The sequence below is a fragment of the Leptosomus discolor genome, chromosome 7, assembly GCF_034619465.1.
Source record: "Leptosomus discolor isolate bLepDis1 chromosome 7, bLepDis1.hap2, whole genome shotgun sequence".
Lineage (NCBI taxonomy): Eukaryota > Metazoa > Chordata > Aves > Leptosomiformes > Leptosomidae > Leptosomus > Leptosomus discolor.
Genome location: NC_141397.1, coordinates 55,212,310 through 55,231,363, shown reverse-complemented (window position 1 = coordinate 55,231,363; position 19,054 = coordinate 55,212,310). Strand labels below are relative to the sequence as shown.

Genomic DNA, 19,054 nt, shown 5'->3' with positions numbered 1-19,054 from the left:
GGGAAGAGGGAAACTGAGGCATGATGAGGGACAAAACGGTGGAAGAGCCTGAGCTGGGGAGGGAGCTGCGTTTGAAGGACATGAGAGACTCCTGCCCCATTGCCCCATCCCCATGCTGGCGTGGTGCCTCAGGAGCACCGTTAGGTTTTCAGTGCCTCGAGTGCCAGAGCAACGAGTCCAGGCATGCTGCGAGCCAGAGAGTCACTCTCGAGCCCCACGAGGCCGGTGAAGGCAGTGGGGCGGCCCCCCACCGTGGCCCGCACCTGCGCCCGGTACAGCCCCTTGGTGTTTTTGGAGCCCAGGTCCACCAGGATCTGCAGGGAGATGACAACACTGTGAGTCCCAGGTGAGCCAAGGTCACAGCGGGACAGTGATGGGCTGGGGAGTGGCACCGTCTGGCTGCCAGGGTGAGGGGCTCCGAGTAGCTGGATGGGGCACTCACCTCCTGGAAGGTCATGGCCAGGTCCGGCTCAGGCACCTGCAGCACCCAGGCGTACAGCTCCCGCACCGCACCCACCCGCACCACCGACTCGTTGAGGCCAGGGCACACTGCAACGCCGGGGATGGGCAGGAGAGGGATGGAGGGGGGACATCAGGGACGAGTCATGCTGCTGCCCACCCAGGGGAGGAGCACCCATGCTCTGGGGACTGCAGGGGAGCAAGGGCAGAGTGTCCCCGTGGAGGGCAGTATGGCCGAGGTCTGTCCCACCGACATGGGACAACCAGCCCTGGGACCGCAGTGCAAAGCTGAGGCCGGGCTTGCCACTGTCCCCATGGTGGCATGTGGCATCCCGCAGTGGTTGGGGACTTTGGGGCACTTACCTCTGCCTGCACCTGCCTCCTCTTCCTCCTCCTCCACCCATGGCAGCTCCGTGGGCACCAGCTCGCGTTTCTCCCTCGGCACAGACCCTGTCACCAAGAGAGGTGTGAAAACCCTGGCTGGCGGGCACTGCCCGGGCATGGAGCCTGCCAGTGGATGGACACCCCACACTGCCCTGTCGGCCCTAGCCCCCCCCCCGCCCCCCCGCCAGGCTCCCAGGGCTCACGGCTTGGCACAGGGGTCCCCGCCAACTCTTCAGGTGCCCGTCGCATCTCCGTGGCTTCAAGAGGGGTGCTGAGGTCCAGCTCTGCCCGCAGCTGGGCGAGGAAGGCTCGTCCTTGTCCCACCAGCTCCTCCACCACCTCCTCACCTTGCTGAAGGGGAATAGGGGGCAGGGTGGGCAGTGGGGCACCCGTGGACATGGCCAGGCACACAGTGGCAGAGCAAAGGACATGGCTGGGCTGGTGTCGGATGGGGCCTTGGGGACACACGATGTCTTTATGGCTGTGTTGGGTCAGATCCTAAGCTGCAGGGTCAGACCCATGGCTGGCACTGTGCTGGTTGGACTGGGAGCACTGGTTTCAGCTGGGGAGGATGAGATGCCCCTTCTCTAGTGGCAGAGTGGGAGATGCCACCTCTGTGGCTGCACAGGGGACAATGGGCCCAAGGGATGTCAGGTGGGGGACACAGGGGGACTGCTGGGTTTTGGTCCCTAGTGGCACTGTCACTAGAAGGGCAGAGGCTCCTCCCAGCCCATCACTTCCCAAATACCTGCAAGAAGAGCCACGTCTCCCCAGGGAGCTGCCCCCCGTCTGGGGTGGATGCTGGGGGGCTGCCCCCCTCCATGGCCCTCAGCGCCTCCACCCAGTCCTGCAGCCGGGGCCCCACGGCCCTGAAGAGCCCTGCAAAGGGGGGCGGCCGCCCGGCCCCCCACCTGCAAGCGCAGTGGGACGAGCTCAGGCAGGCACCCGGTGGCACCCGTCCCCCGGGCAGTGCCACTCCCTGCCCTGCACACCCCTGGGCACCCCAGGGGGCCGTGTCCACCTCCCTCCTGGTGTGCCCTGGTTGCAGGAAAAGCGGAACCCAAATGCTCTAGGCTGTCCCCAAAAAGCCATGTCAGTGCCCACGAGCATCCTGCCCCCAAAGCCTTTAGTCCCACGTACCCTGCGGCCCACCATGCCTTACCTGGTGGGGGGTCTCCAGGGTCCCTCTGCTGTGGGGCTGGGCTGGCCCCCTGCCACCGCCAGGCCTGTGGGGACAAGAAGGGGGCAGGAGGGACAAGGTGTAAGGGAGCCTCATTGAGGCGCCAGGGCAGGCTGCTGGTGCCCCGGCTACTGGCATAGAGGGCACCGATGGCACCCCAATTGGGCATGGGGTGGCCTAGCTGGCAGGGTACCTGGGGCATCCCTGCGGACACGGGGCGGGAAGAGGTGCCCATAGATCTTGCCCAGGAGCTGAGGCAGGGCACGGGTGAGGAAGGAGAAGTCAAACTGGTTTCGGATGAAGTCCCCAGCGCGGCGCAGGAGATCCACCAAGGTCTGAGCGTAGGAGTGCAGCTCTGGAGGGTTAAGTGGGAGAGCCATGGTCCTGGCACCGCACCAGCCCCACGCTACCAGAAACGAGGTCCTTCCCCACGCCCTTGCTCCAGCACGATCCCGTGGCTCACCACAGCGTCTCATCCTGGCGTGGCAGGTCTCCTCAGCCAGGCGGGCACAGGCAGCCGGGCCCTGGGGAGCCCGGCAGGAGCCAGTGTAGAAGGCACAGAGACGGGCACGCTCGGGTGGCTGCTGCTCGGGGGGCAGCTGGGCCAGTGCCAGCAGGTCAAAGCAGCTCGGTTCCTGGCTGCCGGGGGCGGCTGTGAGGGCACCGGGGCTGCCATGAGGTGCTGGGAACCCCCTCCAAGGGTAATGTATCCCTGCAGCACCCCGGGCACCCGCAGCCACCTCTGTTCCCCCCAGCGTGGCCAGCGGCACTCACGGTCCATCTGGAGTCTGAGCCAGTCCACAAAGGCAGCAACGCGGGTGTAGACGCCTGGTTTGCCCCGCTCACCACAGCCGTCGCCCCATGAGGTGATGCCATAGAGGACAAAGCGGTGCGTGGAGGGGTCCTGGCATGCCAGCGGGCCCCCTGAGTCACCCTGGGGTAGGATGCCTACACGTTGGTCTGAGGTTGGACACCGACTGCACTGCCAGGCTGAGATTTTGAAGTTTTGCGTCTGGCATCCCCCCAGCCCCAAGTATTACCTGGCAGGAGTCGATGCCCCCAGACAAGTACCCGGCACAGAACATGGTGCTGGTGAGCAGGTCCCTGCCCAGGGCACCCCGGCACGTCTCCTGGCTGAGCAGGGGCACCTGCGCCTCCATCACCACGTCAGCTGCTGGCCCCTCTGCCGGGCAAGGCACCCGTTACAGGGTCCCCCGCACCCAGGCACCCCCCTCTTTTGCACTCCCCTGCCCTGGCTTGGTGCATCGGCACTGGGCACTGGAGAGGGCACTGAGGGCGATGCTCCATAGACCCCATGGGTGTCAGGGGGGCACTTACCTTCATAGAGGGACCCCCAGCCCGCGATGTAGCAGGCGGTGCCAGGGCTGGGCTCCGTGGGGCCACTGGGCAGGCACACAGGGCTGACGGTGGGTGACGAGGCCAGTGGCACCGCCAGTTCCAGCAGTGCCAGGTCCCCGTGAAACGTCTTGGGGTTAAACTGGAAGGAGACAGGGGGTGTTGGGGAGGGGTGGGGCTGGGTTGTGCACAGGGATGTTGTGGGGATGCCCGCCTCCACCGACCTTGGGGTGAGGCAGGATGCGCCGGACAGGGACAGCCCGCTCGCCTGCGCCCGGCTTGGCCAGTTCGTGGTCACCCACCACCACTGTCCACGCCAGCTCGTTCCGGTTCCTGGCGGGGTGGGGGGCAGCGAGTTACAGGGGTGACAGGGCTGCCACCTCGTGCCCCCCTGTGCAGGGACATCATCCCTACGTTGCTGTGGCCCCTGCCGTACCCAGCGAAGCAGTGGGCCGCAGTGAGGACCCAGGAGTGCCCCACCAGCACCCCTCCGCACATCAGCTCCCCGTGGAGCCGCACCGACACCAGCCAGGGCCAGGCCCCCCGCGGGGCCACGCTGCCACCCATGATGCGTCCTCGGGGGGCCGTGGCGTTGGCTTGGGGGCCCCCGCGATGCCCGCAGCTCCCTGGAAGACAAAGCCGGGGTGAGAGGGGGGGTCCCGCAGCCCCGCTGCTGGGACACCCCCTCTCCCGGGTGGGCACGGGGTGGCCGAGCACGGTGGCGCTGGGATGGCCGTGGCGGGTGGAGGGGGTGGCAGGTGACCCCCGGGGGGGGGTCAGGCTGCGCCGGGCGCGCTGTCAAGCCTCATTGTGCTCACGGAGGCGAGCGGGCGGCGGGCCGGGGGCACCCCGCAGCCCGGCAGCTGCCGACGCTAACCTCTGCCCCCCGGCCCAGCAGGCAGCCGGGGGGCTGGGGGCGCCCGCCGGCGTGGTAGGGGGGTGGCGTGGGCACTGTGGGGCAGCCCCGACTCACCTGACATCGCTGCCTCCGCTGGCGCATCGGGGCCCAGGGCCGCAGCTGCCACCCCTGTGGGGACAGGCTGTCATGGCATGTGGGGACACCCCCCCCACCGCAATGTCACCACCGTGTCCCTGCTGTGCCTAGTTTCTGCCCCCCTCCCGGTTCCTCTCAGTGCCCCCCAGATCCCCATCATCCTGAACAAGCACACCTGTCCCACCCCAGGTGTCCTTGTCACCCCCAGTGTCCCCAGTCTCTCCGTCACCCCCCCGTGCCCTGTTCCCCCACATTCCCCCTCAACGCCCCATCCCCCCCCCCAATCTGCTCCATTGGTCCCAGTGCCTCCATCCCCCAAATCCCCACAGATCTCACCCCAGATCCTTCCATCTCTTCATCCTGGCAGAGATCCCCCATCACCTTATCGTACCCCCATCTCCCTGGTCTCCCCACCCCAGCACCCCCTGTCACCCCCAATGTCCCATATCCCCTCCAGGCATCCCTCGGGGATGCCCCGTGTGTTACTCTAAGGTGTCCCCTCTCTGGGAGGAGCCAGGGGCGATGCAGGTGCCCACTCACGGCACTCCTGGAGGCGGTGATGGCAGAGCCGGGCGCTGAGCGGGGCGCAGGTGTCCTGGGCCCCCTCGGGTGGGCACAGGCGCTGGTAGGGGGCACAGGCCTGGCTCAGTGCCCAGTTGCGCTGGGGCAGCTCGGACAGTGCCTGGGCGTCCATCAGGGCCTGGCAGCTGGGGGGCATGGTGGGGGGCACAGCTGGTGCTGCAAGGACAGCAGGGCTGTGGGCATCACCACGTCCTCCCTGTCCACCTCCACCCACACCACCCCGGGATCTGCTTTGGGGAGGGTGGAAAAGGAGCATGATGGGGCTGCAGCGTTGGCATGTTTTGGCAGGGTCTTCTGGGTGCTGCGATATGTTGGGGGGGGAATCTCTGGGAAGGAGACAAGGGATTAGGCAACGTTTTGGGTAGGGCTTCAGGTGATGTTTGGGTAGGATCTAGAGAAGATGGGGAACTGCTTGGATAGGGTGTCTGGGTGACATTTTGGTAGGGTTGCTAGCAATTAGGGATACGTTTTGGGAGTCTGGGCGCTATTTTGGTAAAGCTTATAGGGTAGAGACTATAGCGGGGGTACTGTTTGGGTAGGGTCTTGAGGTAGGGTTTCTAGGAGATGGGGTGGTGCTTTGGCAGAGACCCAAAGCAGTATTTGGGTAGGGTCTCCAGGCATGAGAAGGTATTTTGATAGGGACCCCGGGCAGCATTTGGATAGGGGCCCTGGGCAGTGTTTGGGTGGGGACCCTGGGCTCTGCGTGGGTAGGGTCTCCTGGAGATGGGGCCATGGGGGTTAAGGGGCAGTGACTCACGTGGGCAGTGGTGGGTGAGGTTGGCGCAGGGGGGGAAGAGGCAGGGGGCACAGAGCCCGCAGGCGCCCTGCTGCCGCTGCTGCTCGGCCAGCGCCCGCTCCAGGGCCAGCAGCGCGCTCCTCAGCGCTGCCTCCAGCACCAGCGTCCCCCGGCTCGACAGCGCTGCCGGGCACACGCAGGGTGCTCAGACCCACAGTGTCCCCACCACTGCCCCCCACCGCCGCCACGAGGTGCCCCCAGTCCGCCCAGTGCCCATGGCCCAATATGTTCACTGTGGGAGTCAGGCTGGACACGACCTGTCACCCACTGGCATTGTCTAGGGTGACAAGCATGACTGTCACCTGCCTGGTGGGGCTGGCACATGGGCACATGGAGGGTGTTTGCCGGGGCCTCTGTGTGCCTGCTGCACATGGAGACCCTGTGAACACACATGTGCCAACATGGGCGTGGAGCAGGGCGTGAGCCTGGGCAGGGGTGTCACCGTGAGCCCACCTGCGTTCACATGCACGCACCTTGTGTGTGCCAGGGTCTGTGTGCCCACGTCTGCATGTCCCTGCTTGTGCCCATGTGCATGCAGTCTTGTGCTTGTCCTGTATACGCATCCCCTCGTGTGCCCGTACCTGTGCCCACCTGCACCCACCCACAGGTGCCCTCCTCCTGGCCTTGCCCTGGCAGAGGGTCCCCTGGGGCTGGCATGGTTACCCAGGACAGGAGGGAGGGCTGGAGGCCACAGGATGTGGACCACACCACTCCCTGCAATCCCCGTGTCCCCGAGTGTCACGGGCAGCGTTTGCTACCCAGTCCAGGCAGCACAGGCATGGGGGGGCTTTGCCAGGGACCTGGGCATCCTGCTTGCGCTTCCCCCCCCTTCCTGAGGGCGAACCCGGGAGTTCTGGCTCCTACAGCCGCCCCGTCCACAGCCAAACCCTCCCGCAAAGATGCCCCCATCCCCGTGCCCCACTGACCTTGCAGGACACCGGCCGGCATGGGGTACAGCCCCTGGCCAAGGGGCCCCCCCCCCGCCAGCTGCAGAAGCGGCAGCAGCAGCAGCAGCATGGGGGCGACCAGGCGGACCCCGAAGAGAGCGCCCCGCGTCCTCTTCCCTCCTCGCTCCATCCCCGGGCGGGCAAAGGGGGGCAGGAGGGGGGAACCCCCGAAATGCCCGAGGCGGGCGAGGAGGGATGGATATATACGGTGCCCCCCGGGAGGTGGGAGGAGAGAGGGGCCGGGGGAGCACAAACAGGCGAGTTCATTAATGTCGCGCCAAGATGCCAGCTCGGGGCGGGGGGCGCGGGGGGGGCGCAGCCGGGGCCTCAATGCCGCCTTTGTTCGACGGGGCCTCCGGGCGGGCAGCATCAGACGGGCGCTGCGCTCCGGCGCTGCCCGCGGCCCTTGATCATTTTCACGCCAAGCCCCGGCCGCGCCACCCTCCCTCCTGCGGGCCCCGGGCGGGGGGCGCGGCGGGGGGGTGGGGGGGCGGACAGCGGGCGGGTGGGAACGCACCGGCGGTTGCGGGACGCGGGGGGCCCGGGCCGGGCGTGGGAGACCTGCCGGGGGCTTCAAAGGCGGGCAGCGGGCCGGGAGCGGCAGGGCGGACATTGGGGGGGGGGAGAGGGGGGGGGTCTGGGGACGAGGAGGTGGGGGGACATGGAAGGAGGGTCCTTGTCTCTGTGCCAGCCCAACCCTGGCTGAACGGGCCGCCCGGTGCAGGGGCACTGCAGCCCCATGCTGAGCACCGGTTGCCCTCGGGGACCCCCTCAAGCACCCCATGTCCGCACTAAGGCCGTTCCTCGCCTGGGGTGCGGGGAAACGGACGGACGGACGGATGGACGGACGGACGCGCCCCGAGGGGATGCCGCGGGGGGGGGGAGGGGGGGAGAGCAGGTGGGGCGGGTCGCCGGCGGCCTTTTTTCTTCCTTTTCGGGAGCGGCAGGCAGCGATCGGGCAGCGTGCCCGGGGCCGGGGGGCAGCTTTGGCCCCAGGGATGGGGGGGCGTGGGGGCTATACGCTCCCGGCCAGCGGGAGAGATGTGTGTGTGTGTCCCGCGCCTGCAACTCGGCTTGTCGTTGTCCCCACACTTTTGGGGTACCCACGGCACCCTCCTGCCCCCATTACCACCTGCTGTGCCCATGGGCCCGCCTTCAGCTCCTTCGGCGGAGCGGGGTGCGGCCACATCCCCATCACCTCTTTGGGGCACGGGGGGTCCCCGTTCCCTCTGTCCCTGTTAGGGGACAGGAGTACCCGGGTCCTCACATCCATTCGGGGCTGCCCGTGCCCCCATCTCAGTCCCTCTTAGGGGGCAGGAGTGGGTGCCTGTGTCCAGACTCTGTCCTCGTTAGAGGCAGGGGGTGCTCGTGTCCCCATATCCATTGGGGGACAGGGGGTGCCCACATCCCCGCCTCTCTCCTCCTTAACGGGCTGCCCACGCCCCGCTCTCTGTCCCCATTAGGTTGCAGGAGGTGCCCGCGTCCCCATCCCCTTTAGGTGTCGGGGAGAGGTGGGTGTACCCGTCCCTATTAGGGGCAGGGGCGCCTCCGTGCACGCAGCCCCGGCCGTGCCGCGCCCCCCCCCCCCCCCCCCGGCCCCCCCCGGCCCCGATGGTGCCAGCGGGGCGCGGACAATGCCGCTTCAGTGGCACATCAAAGGCGCGGCGCTGCCCGCGGCTGGCACGGCGACAGGCCCGCCGCAGATGAAAGCCCCGTCCCCGCCGGGCTCCCACCTCGGCCGCGGGGACACCGCGGGGGCACGCTGCGCCTCCGCCCCACGGGGGACGGCGGGGACAGGGGCGGGGGGGAGCACCGGGGAGCGGTGTCGCGCTCGGCCCCGGTGTCCCCGCACGGATCCCCCCCCCCCATTCGTGTCACGGGCTGGCGGTGTGGGGCTCAACCCCACGCTCGGTGGACCGCGGGTGCCCAAAGCCGGCGTGGGGTTCGCTCGGTGTCGTCGTCCGTCCCCCCCCCCGCCCCGTCCCTCCCGGCCCCGGTGCCGGTGCCAACCCCATTAACCTAATTGGCGAGGCGCTCGCGGCAGTGGGACCCCGGGGCCCGGGCAGATCCCAGCTCCTGCGGGGGCGGAGGGGGGGGGACACGGCACGACACGGCGGCCCCGGGGGCCCCGATTGTCCGGTAATTGGCGCGGGCAGCCGAGCCCGGCCAGCACCGGCGGGGGGGCGCGGAGAGCGGGCACCGGGGATTGGGGGAGCAGTACCGGGGTCCCTGGGGATGCGCGGGGGCAGCTTGGGGGTGCCGGGGTCGGTATTGGGGTGCTAGCCGCTTGGGGGGCGTCAGGGGTAGGGGGCGTGTGGCGGTGGAGGGGCACAGGGACTGGTTTTGGGATGCCGGGAGGGATGAGGGGAGTCTCGGGATGGGGGGGGGGGGGGGGGGGCAGTGCCGGGCACCAGGGGTGGGGAAGGCCGGGGGTTGGGCGATGCGGGGTGTGGGGTGACGATGGGGATGGGGGTTCACTGTGGGGGTGTTGGGGCGGGACATCGCTGGGGCTGGGGGGCCCGGCGGGGGGACTCACTATGGGGGTACATTTGGGGCCGGGGGGCCGTGGTAAGGGTGGGGTATGGGTCGGGGGCTGTGGGCGGTGCCAACAAAGGGGCGTGGCTAGATGACAAGTTGGGGCGGGGCCTAGATGGTTGGGCTGGCCAGGGGGCGGGCCCTACCCAAGGGGTGGGGGCGTGGTCTATCCGGTGGGGGCGGTTCGGAAGGCGTGGCCTATCTGGTGGGTCATGGGCGTGGTCATATGGGAGGGGCGGTGACGGGGGCGGGGCTCGGCGGGTCGGGACCGGGTCGGCGGGCGGGACCGGCAGGGGCCGGGGCCGGGGCCGGGCGGGTTTCGGGGCCGGCGGGGTCCGGGGCCGTGCCAGGCCATGGCGAGCTCGGAGCGGAGCGCGCTCCTCACGTACCGCCTGTGCGGCGGCTCGGGCGAGGAGGAGCGGGGCCGGGAACGCGGCCGGGCCACCGCCGCCGCCCTCCCCCGCAAGCTGCCCACCTTCCTGGGCGTCGTGGTGCCCACGCTGCTCTCCATGTTCAGCGTCGTCCTCTTCCTGCGCCTCGGTGAGTGCCGCCGCCCCCTGGGGCCCACCCGCCCCCTCCCCGCCCCGTCCGCGGCCCAGTGCCCCCCGAGACTCACCAGCTCTGCATGGTACCCCCAGTCCGGGCCCCGTGTCATCCCGGGGCTCCTGTCCTCCCGCGGCCCCCCGCTCTGGAGCCCCCCGTGTCCAGAGCCCCTGTTCTCACCCCGAGCTCCCCAGTCTGGAGCCCCAGTGTCTTCCGTTTGCCCTCCCGGTGCTCCCCCACCAGCTTCCCAGGTCTGACGTTCCAGTGCTCCCCCCGAGCTCCCCGAGTCCAGGTCCCCAGTATCCTCCCAGTGCCCTCTCCTGAGCCCCCGAGTATGGAGTCCCGATGCCCTCACCCGACCCCCCCAATCTGGAATCCCAGTGCTCTCTCAGTTCTCCCCCAGGCTAGGGTCCCAGTACTGCATGTCCCCTCCTGACCCCTCCAGTTGGGCCTGGGGGCCCAGGGCTCCTGCTTACCCACAGGATGGGTACCCACTTGGGGACCTCAGTGCCCCTAATAAAGGACCCCTATCTGAAGCCCTAGTGCCCCTGAGGCAGGACTCCTGTGCTTTCCCTAAATGGGATTCCAGTGCCCTTGTGTCCCCCCATCCCCCAGTCCCAGGGCTGGTACTCCACTGCTCCCCAGCCATCCTCCAGTGCTGGGCTGCAGCACCCCAGTACAGCAGCCCAGTTCTCTCCCAAATCCCACATGGTGTCCCAGGGGCAGGACCCTGGTGTCCCCCATCAGACAGCCAGCTGTCCCCCACCCTGCCGCTGTTCAAAGGGCATAGATTGGGTCCCAGTCTGCTCCCAGTTTGAGTTTTGAGTCTATTACTGGGCAACCTGGGAAAACTAGAGGGGCAAACTGGGCACAGACTGAAGGACGTGGCAGCCCTTTGGGGGGTGCTGGGGGATGAGGACATGCCCTATTTCTGCCCGGGGCAGGAAGCTTCTGGCCTTGTCCGGGACCAGGGAAGGCTTTTCCTCTTTCACTTTCCGCCCACGGAAAGCCCAGGGTGGGAGTTGGCTGCGTGCCCGGGGGGGGGGGCCAGTAGGCCTTGGGGGGCGCCTTGAGCCCCTTCCCCTGCCTGGGGACCTCCCCGAGTTGCGAGCTGTGGGCGCAGCTCTCCCCTGCCGTCACTCACCCCCTTCCCGCTCCCCTGCTTGTGGTCCTCGGGCAGGCTCTGACCGCCCCCGCCAACCACCAGCGGCCACCGGGGTCCCCCCGCCTGCCCCGGCCCCCGCCCGGGGGTGCGTTCCACCGGGGGGGCCGCGGGGCTGGAAGGGAAGTGCGGGGCGGAGGGGGAGGGCAGCTGCCGGGAAGAGGAACCGTCCCACCGCGGGGCGGGGGGGGCAGTGGCTTCCCCCAGCCGCCCCCCGCTTCCACCCCCCCGCCTCAAACACCCCCCCCCCCCCGATTTCCAGGGTGAGCAGCCCCTCCTGCTTACCCCCACACTGCTTTCGGGGCACCCCTTTATTTCCCTCACATCCCCCCCCCCCCATCTCCGCTTTTGATGCTTGGGCACCCTCTGGCCTTCCAGGGATCGCAGGGGGTGCCCCCAAACCCAGCCTGTCTCCCCGAGGGCTCCTGGCAATGCCGGTGCCCCGGCACCCCCCTCGCTGCCCGCAGGCATGGCTGCGGCCTGGCCTGCGGCTGAGATAGGGCATTGCCCTGCGCCCGCGGGCAGCCCCTTCCTGCCCTCGCCTCCGTCACCCCGGGCTGGGCCGCGGGTGGCTCTGGGTGCCTTGTCCCCGCGGTGGGACACACACAGACACACACACACACACAGAGACACACACACACACCAGGGAGCGGTGCCCAGGCTGGCAGGGACACCCCGGGGCTGCTTTTGCTTCCTGCTTTGCGGCGGCAACGCGAACCCCCCTGGGGAGCCCATCAGCTCCCGGTGCCGGAGCTGGGGTGCAAGGCAGCCTCTGCCTGCTGAGGGTGGCAGCAGGGCTTGGGGGTCCTGGCAACCCTCCCAGCAGTGCCCTGGGGCTGGGTGGGCAGCAGAACCCCTGCCCTGTTTATTTGCTTTTTGGGTGTGCCCCTCTGAGCTGTGCCCAGGGTGCGCCCAGGCCTGGTCCTGGCACGCCAGGAGGATGGAGATGCCCTGAAGTGGGGGGCACCAGCTGGGCTGGCCCTGGGTGCTGCTGCGGGTGGGAGGTGGCAGCACCCTGGGATGGGGACATCCTCACCCTGGTAGGAAAGAGGGTGGCATGTCTGGGGGGAGCTGTGGGCACAGGGATGGGAGCAGTCTGCGAGCTCTGAGCAGTGGCCGTGGCTGAGGACCCTGTGCTGGCAGTGGTCCGTGCCCACCTAACGGGCATGCTGGCCTCTCCCCCATCCTCACCAGGGTTCGTTGTGGGCCATGCCGGATTGTATCAAGCCCTGATCATGTTCGCAGTGGCATACTTCATCATCGGCATGACAGTGCTGTCCGTGTGCGCCATTGCCACCAACGGGGCGCTGGATGCCGGAGGAGCCTACTGTATCCTTTGCTGTGGGTGCTGCTGGGGCAAGGCACGAGGGCCAAAATCGGGTGACCACCCAATGACCTTGGGGTGCCATGCTGGGCCTGGGACCCCCTTGGTCTGGGAGGGAGGGATGAGGGCACGCAGTGGTGGTTTGGGTTGCTGACATCTTCCTTTGACTTGAGCAAGATATGATCAGCCGTGCCCTGGGCCCAGAGTTTGGGGGCAGCATTGGGATCATGTTTTTCCTGGCCAATGTGTGTGGCAGTGCCCTCTATGTGCTGGGGCTGGTGGAGGCAGTGGTGGACAGCTTTGGGATCCCACCTGGTGAGTACCCCCGTGTGTGGTGGCAGGGGATAGCAGGCGTCCCTTACCCGAGCAGCCCTAGTGCCCTGCCAGGCATGCCAAGCACCATGCCCAGCATAGCCAGCACAGCTTACCCACCCCTCTGGCCAGTGAGTTGGTGCCCGTCATGCCTGGCACAATGCTGGTGGCTCTCAGCTCCCAGTGATGTTCCCTCTGAGCCCTACTGATACTGGCTTGTCTCTTCCCAGGGCAAAAAGTGGGCACAGGCGTCCACGTCCTGCCCCAGAGCTACTGGTATGAGCTGCTCTACGGCACCGTGCTGCTGGCCCTCTGCCTCGTTGTGTGCCTCGTGGGTGCCTCCATCTATGCCAAGGCCACCTTCCTCATCTTCCTCATCGTCGCGGGTGTCCTGGGCACCGTACTCATCAGCTTCTTTGCCATGCGGCCCATTGGGGTGCCCATCCGCCTGCCGTACTTCAATGGCTCGGAGACGGAGAACGGATCCTTCACTGGCTTCTCCCTCACCACCCTGCGAGAGAACCTGGGAGGTGAGGAGAGGCTCTCCCCACACTGCCCGCTGTACCCGCTGTGGCACTGGCCCCTCCACATCAGCAGGGGCTCGCTGGAGGGTGGGGGGAGCTTGTGGGAATGCAGCTGGTGCCATGGGTTGGTTTCTCCCATGGTTTGTGTATGGGGGCATCAAGGAGAGGGTATATGGTGGGGCTATGCTGTCCCAGACAGGCTGTGCCCCTGTGTCCTACAGGTGGGTACGAGGTGGACTACACCACTGGGCAGATGATGAGCTTCAGCTCCGTCTTCGCGGTGATGTTCAACGGCTGCACTGGCATCATGGCAGGCTCCAACATGTCAGGTATGGGCAGGAGGGGTGTTGGGCTGGGTGGCACTGGGAGCAGGAGCTGAGGCCAGAGGAGAGCAAGGGGGTGCTGTGCCTGTGGGCACTGCTGCTGCCCACTCCTGCCCGCAGGGGACCTGAAGCGCCCAAGCTACTCCATCCCGCGGGGCACCATCTCCGCCGTGCTCTTCACCTACCTCGTCTACAACCTGCTGGCTTTCCTCATGTGTGCCACCTGCAACAGGTACAGCCACCCGTCTCCTTGCCAGGGCCATCGGTGCCAGGGTGTGCCTGGTGCCGGCGTGTGCTGGCCTGAGCCAAGGCAGGTGCCAGCATGTCCGTGTCCCTCTCCAGGACCCTCCTGCAGAAAGACTACGGCTTCTTGCGTGACATCAGTATCTTCCCACCCCTGGTCACCGTGGGCATCTACGCTGCCACTCTCTCCGCAGCCATGAGCAACCTTATTGGGGCATCCCGCATCCTCTATGCCCTGGCCCGGGATGATCTCTTTGGTGAGTGCCCGGAGTGCACTGACACCTGCCAGAGCCCACCCAACATGTTGTCCCTGCCAGGGACCAGCCCTGGCACCAGGGAACCCCCTTCCTGGTGTGGGGGTGATGCTTTGTGGTTGGTGTGTGCCCAGTTGGGACACCTGCATGCCCTGGTGTTTGCCCCCACCCCAGCACCCAGAGTGGGGACAGGACTCCTGGCTGGTGGCCGAGCCTCTTGGTGCCTGCTGGGATGTCCCAGCCCAACCTCCCCCCTCTGCCCACAGGCCGGGCGCTGGCACTGGCCAAGAAGACATCTGCCAGCGGGAACCCAGTAATGGCAGTGATCCTCTCCTGGCTGGTGGTGCAGGTGAGTTTGCCAGTGATGCTCCCTTCCCAGCCTTGCTGGGTGGAGGTGGGTTGGCACCTGGACTGGGCGTTGTAGAGCTTGGCACGTCCCCCAGTGCCCCTGCCCTGGATGTCCTGCTGTAGCTGTGCCCTTCCCTCCCTGAGCCCATAAATGAAGGATAAATCACAGCAAGGGGTAGGGATTCCTGCCTGTGTGGCAGTGCCCATGCCCTTTCCTGGCACACCGCTGTGGCTTGCCCCAAGCTCGGCATGGATGGTTCAGGCACGTGCCACGGGTGCCATCTCGGGGTGTGTTTACCCTGTGTCCCCCTGTGCTCTCTGCAGCTGGTGCTCTTCTCTGGGAAGCTCAATACCATTGCGGGGGTTGTGACCACCTTCTTCCTCCTGGTTTACGCCACCGTCAACCTGGCCTGCCTGGCACTGGAGTGGGCATCGGCCCCCAACTTCAGGTACCTGTTGGCACAAGGGAGGGAGGCTGCGCTGAGATGCTGGGCAAGCGACCATCCGTCCATCTGTCTGTCTGCAGTTCCCTTGCCATCCCTGAGCCTACTGCTCCTCCGTGGGGCAGAGATGCTGAGCACCCCTCTCCTGGGCATTAGCGGGGCCAGAGACACCTCCGTCCCTGGGGAGGGACAAGGGGACAGGTCTCAGCATGGCACTGGCTTGGCACAGTTCCCATGCCCTGGCAGCGCTTTGCTGAGCGGGTACAGATAAATCCAGCACCACTGGGTACCACCCACCCCCTCCCCTTAGGCTTTCCGGAGGTAATTTATAGCCTGTGCCCGCCCGGCATCCCCCGGGCAGCTCGCCAAGCGGTGATGGAGCCCACTTTCCATTAGTGCTAATTAAACTAACGGAGAAGGGGAAGGGAGGGGGATCCTGGGTGGGAGGGGAAGAGAAAAGATCTTCCAGGAAGGAGGATTGTGCATGGCAGGCAACCCCAGCCTGGGGCGCAGGGCATGGGGTACCCTGGCATGAGGCTGACCTGACAGGGCTGCCCAAATCTGGGACGGGGAGTGAGGAGAGCATGGCAGGGTGACTGGGGGGAGCCTGATCTCCCTCCTGGGCAATGTCGGCTGCCCTCGGTGCAGGGTGCTGTGCCTCCAGGGAGAGTCCCCCAGGTGGGACAGAGGCGGTGCCCAAGCAGGGCTGAGTGGCACTGTCCAGGGGTCCTCCAGAGTGCCCCGTTTCCATGGGTGTCTGTGCGAGGCTGGAGTTTGCCCCCCCGCTGCTTCCTTGGCCAGGCAGGGATCGGGCAGGATTGGTGCCTGGTGGGTGGCTGCTGGGGTGGGTGGTGACAGTCCCCTTGCCCGCCCCACATCTGGTGCGCCCTCCTCCCCACACTGAGGTCTCCATCAAGCGCAGCGGAAAAGGATTTTAATTACCTTTCAGGAAAAACAACAATTAGAGAAAATAACAGCTTCTGCCTCCCTGCACCAGGCTGAGCAGGCACCATGGCCGCTGGCGCTGCCACATGCTGCCTGGCACTACCTGGCCCCTCGGGTGTGCCAAGGCAGTTCCAGCCCCATAAGCATCATTATACCCCTCTTTACCAGGGGCTGGAGCAAGAGGCTGCCCAGTGCCCTGGGAGGTACCGTCTCCCCTCTGTGCCTTCTCCCACAGGCATCTCGGGTGCCCGACATGCCCAGGGATGGCACAGTGGGGTTCACTGGGGGTGGCTTGGCTGTAGCACCTTGGCACAGCCCCCCCTTGCCATGCCTGCCCTGCAGCTGGCATGGGAACTGTGCTCTAGCGAGTGTCCCCTTCTCCCTGCTCCAGGCCCACCTTCCGGTACTTCACCTGGCACACGTGCCTGCTGGGCATTGCGGGCTGCTGCGTCATGATGTTCCTCATCAGCCCCGTGTCAGCCTCGGCAAGCCTGGGCTTCCTCCTCCTCCTCCTCCTCGCCCTGCACTACCTCTCGCCCAGCAGCACCTGGGGCTACATTAGCCAGGCCCTCATCTTCCACCAGGTGAGTTCTGTCCTCTGTTGTCCCCTCATGGGGTGGAGAGCTGGTGTCCCTGTGGCAGCTCTGTCCTGGGCGATCTGAGTCCTTGGGGCTGGCATCCCTATGGGTGGTTTGTTAAAAGAACCTTCGTTCCTCACCTGCTGTCCTCCCTCCCTCCAGGTGCGGAAGTACTTGCTGATGCTGGACGTTCGGAAGGACCACGTCAAGTTCTGGCGCCCGCAGATGCTGCTGATGGTGCAGAACCCGCGGGGCAGCGCCCGCCTCATTGACTTCGTCAATGACCTCAAGAAGAGTGGCCTCTACGTCCTGGGCCATGTTGAGCTGCAGGACTTGGGTGAGGGTCTGCACTGTCCCCGGCGCTGGTGGCCTGCGCCCCTCGCTGTAGTGCCAGGGGTCTCCTGGAGTCCTTGGAGTGATGCCGCTGCCCAGCTCCCAGCTGGGTGGGGTGGGCACAATGAGGGAATGTCAGCATTTTGGGTACATGGGTGGCACCCTGGGCTTGGCTTGGTGTGGGGGACGTCGGTGGCTCATGTCTATCCCCTGTCTCCTGTGCACACAAGCTTGCACATGCGTGTGCTCAAGTATTCATCCCTGCATGTGCACATGGGGATCCTGCATGTGTTGGTGCTGGCGTGCACACATGGCACATGCCACCCAGGCTCCTCTGGGCCCCTGTGCGGCATGGTCCCGTTGCACAGGTCAATGCCTGCGCCCACCCAGCACAGGTGTGGACACACGCTTTGGCACAGCCTTGCACATGGGTGTGCCTGTGTCCACTCTCACCTCGTGCCTGCTGCTGTGCGTCCATGTGCGTCAGTTGTGTTTACACGCTGGTGTGCGTTGGCTTGCACACATGTGCTCCTTGGCACGTGCCATGGCCATCCCCATCCATGCCCCAGTGGATGCATGGGCTGCGCCCCCCCCCCCCCCCCCCGCTGTTGCCATGGTGACTAATGGTCTGAAATTGGGGAGGGGGATGGGGCTGCCTGGGTATTTTTTATATATTTATGTATAATTTCTTATCTCTGGCTGGAAGCATCTGCTTCCACCCTCCCCGTCTCGTGGATGCTGGGATGGGCACAGGGGTTGGCACTGGTTTTGCAGGGGAGGTGCTGCAGGGACACCAGGGTGAGCTGCTGGTGTGGGGTACCTGACCCCCTGATGCTGTTCTTGCTCCCCGCCCAGACATGCTGCCCTCGGACCCGCTGCAGCCCCAGCAGGACTCGTGGCTGAGCTTGGTGGACAAGCTGAATGTCAAGGCCTTCGTCAGCCTCACCCTTGCGCCCTCTGTGCGACACGGTGTCCGGCAGCTCCTCTTCACCTCTGGCCTTGGTGAGTGGCACCAGGACTGGGCATGGGTGAGGGTCTACCCCCACTGCCCCTGCGGGGTGAGAAGTGCCAGGGGGTTTGGAGGCATCTGGATGGGTGATGCCCGAGCCAAATTGGGGCTTGGAGGCGATGTTGAGGGGCTTGAAGGCACCTGGATGGGCAATGCCAAGGGGGTTGGAAGCACCCGGTGTGGGCAGTGCCAAAGCCAAGTTGGGTCATGGAGGCATCTGGGTGTGTGAAGCCGAGGGGTTTGGAATCGCCAGAGTGAGCAATGCCAAAGACCAGCTGGTGCTTGTTGGCACCTGCAATGCCAGAAGGGCTGGTGGGGCCCTCCGCCTCTGCTCAGCCAGGCTGATGCGGTCTCTCTGGCAGGCGGGATGCGCCCCAACACCCTGGTGCTGGGCTTCTATGATGACACGGCACCGCAGGACGGTCTAGCCCGGCACCCCGCCTTCACCAGCACTCGCGAGGAGACCCCCCTGGGCTTCCCCCCTCTGCGGGCACCCGCCGCCCCCAAACTGCTGTCAGCCCGGGAGTACGTGGGCATCGTGGCTGACGCCCTGAAGATGCTTCGCAACGTCCTGCTGGCCAGGCAGCTGGAGAGCCTGGACAAGGCCTGGGAGCTGCGGCGGGCTGCCAGCCCCCCGCCCGCCATCCACGTCTGGCCCGTCAACCTGCTGCGGCCCGACAGTGCCCGCTACGCCGACACCTGCAGCCTCTTCCTGCTGCAGATGGCCTGTGTCCTCAACATGGCGCGGGCCTGGCGCCGGGCCCGCCTGCGCCTCTTCCTCTGCGTGGAGGCGGGCGCCATGCCCCATGCCCAGGAGGAGAAGCTGCGCCAGCTCCTCAAGGACTTGCGCATCCAGGCCCAGATCCAGCTGGTGCCCTGGGACGCCGTCACCCGCCTGCACTGGCAAACCCCGCGGGGACCCCCAGGGGGGCCAGCGCCTGCTGGGGAGGAGGAAGAAGAGGACGAAGGGGCTGTGAACTTCCCGGCCAACGCCACCCAAGTGTCGGATGAGTACGTCTGTGCAGCCAACAAACTCGTCTTGGAGCAGAGCCCCGCGCCGGCCGTGCGCTTCCTCTACTTGCCGCGGCCACCGGCCGACACCAGCCTCTACCCGCTCTACCTGCACCAGCTGGAGCTGCTCACCCGCGGGCTGGGCCCCACCGTGCTGGTGCACGGGGTGAGTGCCGTCACCAGCACCCAGCTCTAGGTCACCCCCCGTGTCCCCCCCCGCCTCCCTGCACCCTCCTTCGCCCAGTGCCTTTAGCAGCCTGAGCCTGGGGCTGTCCCCAGCCCCGCTGTCCCTACCCCGATGGGCAGGGAGGGGTCAGTGCCCCACACTGGCTGCAGGGTGGGGTGGGTTGTTTTTTGGGGAGTGTCTCCTGCAGAGGGTGAAAGCTGCCCTGGCAGGATCCAGGCACAGCCCTAGTGCTGGCCGGGCCGCGCGGTGCATTCACGGTGCCTTTTCTTTGGGGTGGTAGTT

General features: G+C 66.7%; 2 protein-coding genes across 2 annotated transcripts; one reads left to right on the top strand and one right to left on the bottom strand.

Annotated features, from left to right (window-relative positions):
- Positions 1-140: 140 nt before the first annotated feature.
- Positions 141-3,949, bottom strand: PRSS56 (serine protease 56). Its single transcript, XM_086468601.1, has 13 exons — positions 3,816-3,949; positions 3,604-3,712; positions 3,362-3,521; positions 3,064-3,206; positions 2,798-2,957; positions 2,487-2,675; positions 2,217-2,378; positions 2,006-2,069; positions 1,592-1,754; positions 1,047-1,194; positions 823-909; positions 443-549; positions 141-314 (listed from the first exon to the last, which is right to left on the bottom strand). Exons 1-13 carry the CDS (start codon positions 3,944-3,946, stop codon positions 141-143), a joined length of 1,797 nt encoding a protein of 598 aa, XP_086324727.1. The 5' UTR covers positions 3,947-3,949.
- Positions 3,950-9,586: 5,637 nt separating this feature from the next.
- Positions 9,587-18,781, top strand: SLC12A9 (solute carrier family 12 member 9). The gene is made up of 13 exons (XM_086468014.1): positions 9,587-9,773; positions 12,133-12,267; positions 12,440-12,577; positions 12,805-13,104; positions 13,320-13,427; positions 13,542-13,653; positions 13,764-13,921; positions 14,185-14,267; positions 14,591-14,715; positions 16,046-16,238; positions 16,395-16,569; positions 17,421-17,567; positions 17,937-18,781. Exons 1-13 carry the CDS (start codon positions 9,587-9,589, stop codon positions 18,779-18,781), a joined length of 2,706 nt encoding a protein of 901 aa, XP_086324140.1.
- The last annotated feature ends 273 nt before the right edge of the window (positions 18,782-19,054 follow it).

Excerpts from the sequence above, each read along its gene's own strand:
- PRSS56 (XM_086468601.1), bottom strand. The coding sequence starts at position 3,946 with ATGGGTGGCAGCGTGGCCCCGCGGGGGGCCTGGCCCTGGCTGGTGTCG. Across the intron at positions 3,713-3,815 it reads GCGGCCCACTGCTTCGCTGG|GAACCGGAACGAGCTGGCGT; the intron begins GTACGGCAGGGG and ends CCACCCCGCCAG. Across the intron at positions 1,195-1,591 it reads AGACGTGGCTCTTCTTGCAG|CAAGGTGAGGAGGTGGTGGA; the intron begins GTATTTGGGAAG and ends ATTCCCCTTCAG.
- SLC12A9 (XM_086468014.1), top strand. The coding sequence starts at position 9,587 with ATGGCGAGCTCGGAGCGGAGCGCGCTCCTCACGTACCGCCTGTGCGGC. Across the intron at positions 9,774-12,132 it reads CGTCCTCTTCCTGCGCCTCG|GGTTCGTTGTGGGCCATGCC; the intron begins GTGAGTGCCGCC and ends CATCCTCACCAG. Across the intron at positions 13,922-14,184 it reads GGCCCGGGATGATCTCTTTG|GCCGGGCGCTGGCACTGGCC; the intron begins GTGAGTGCCCGG and ends CTCTGCCCACAG.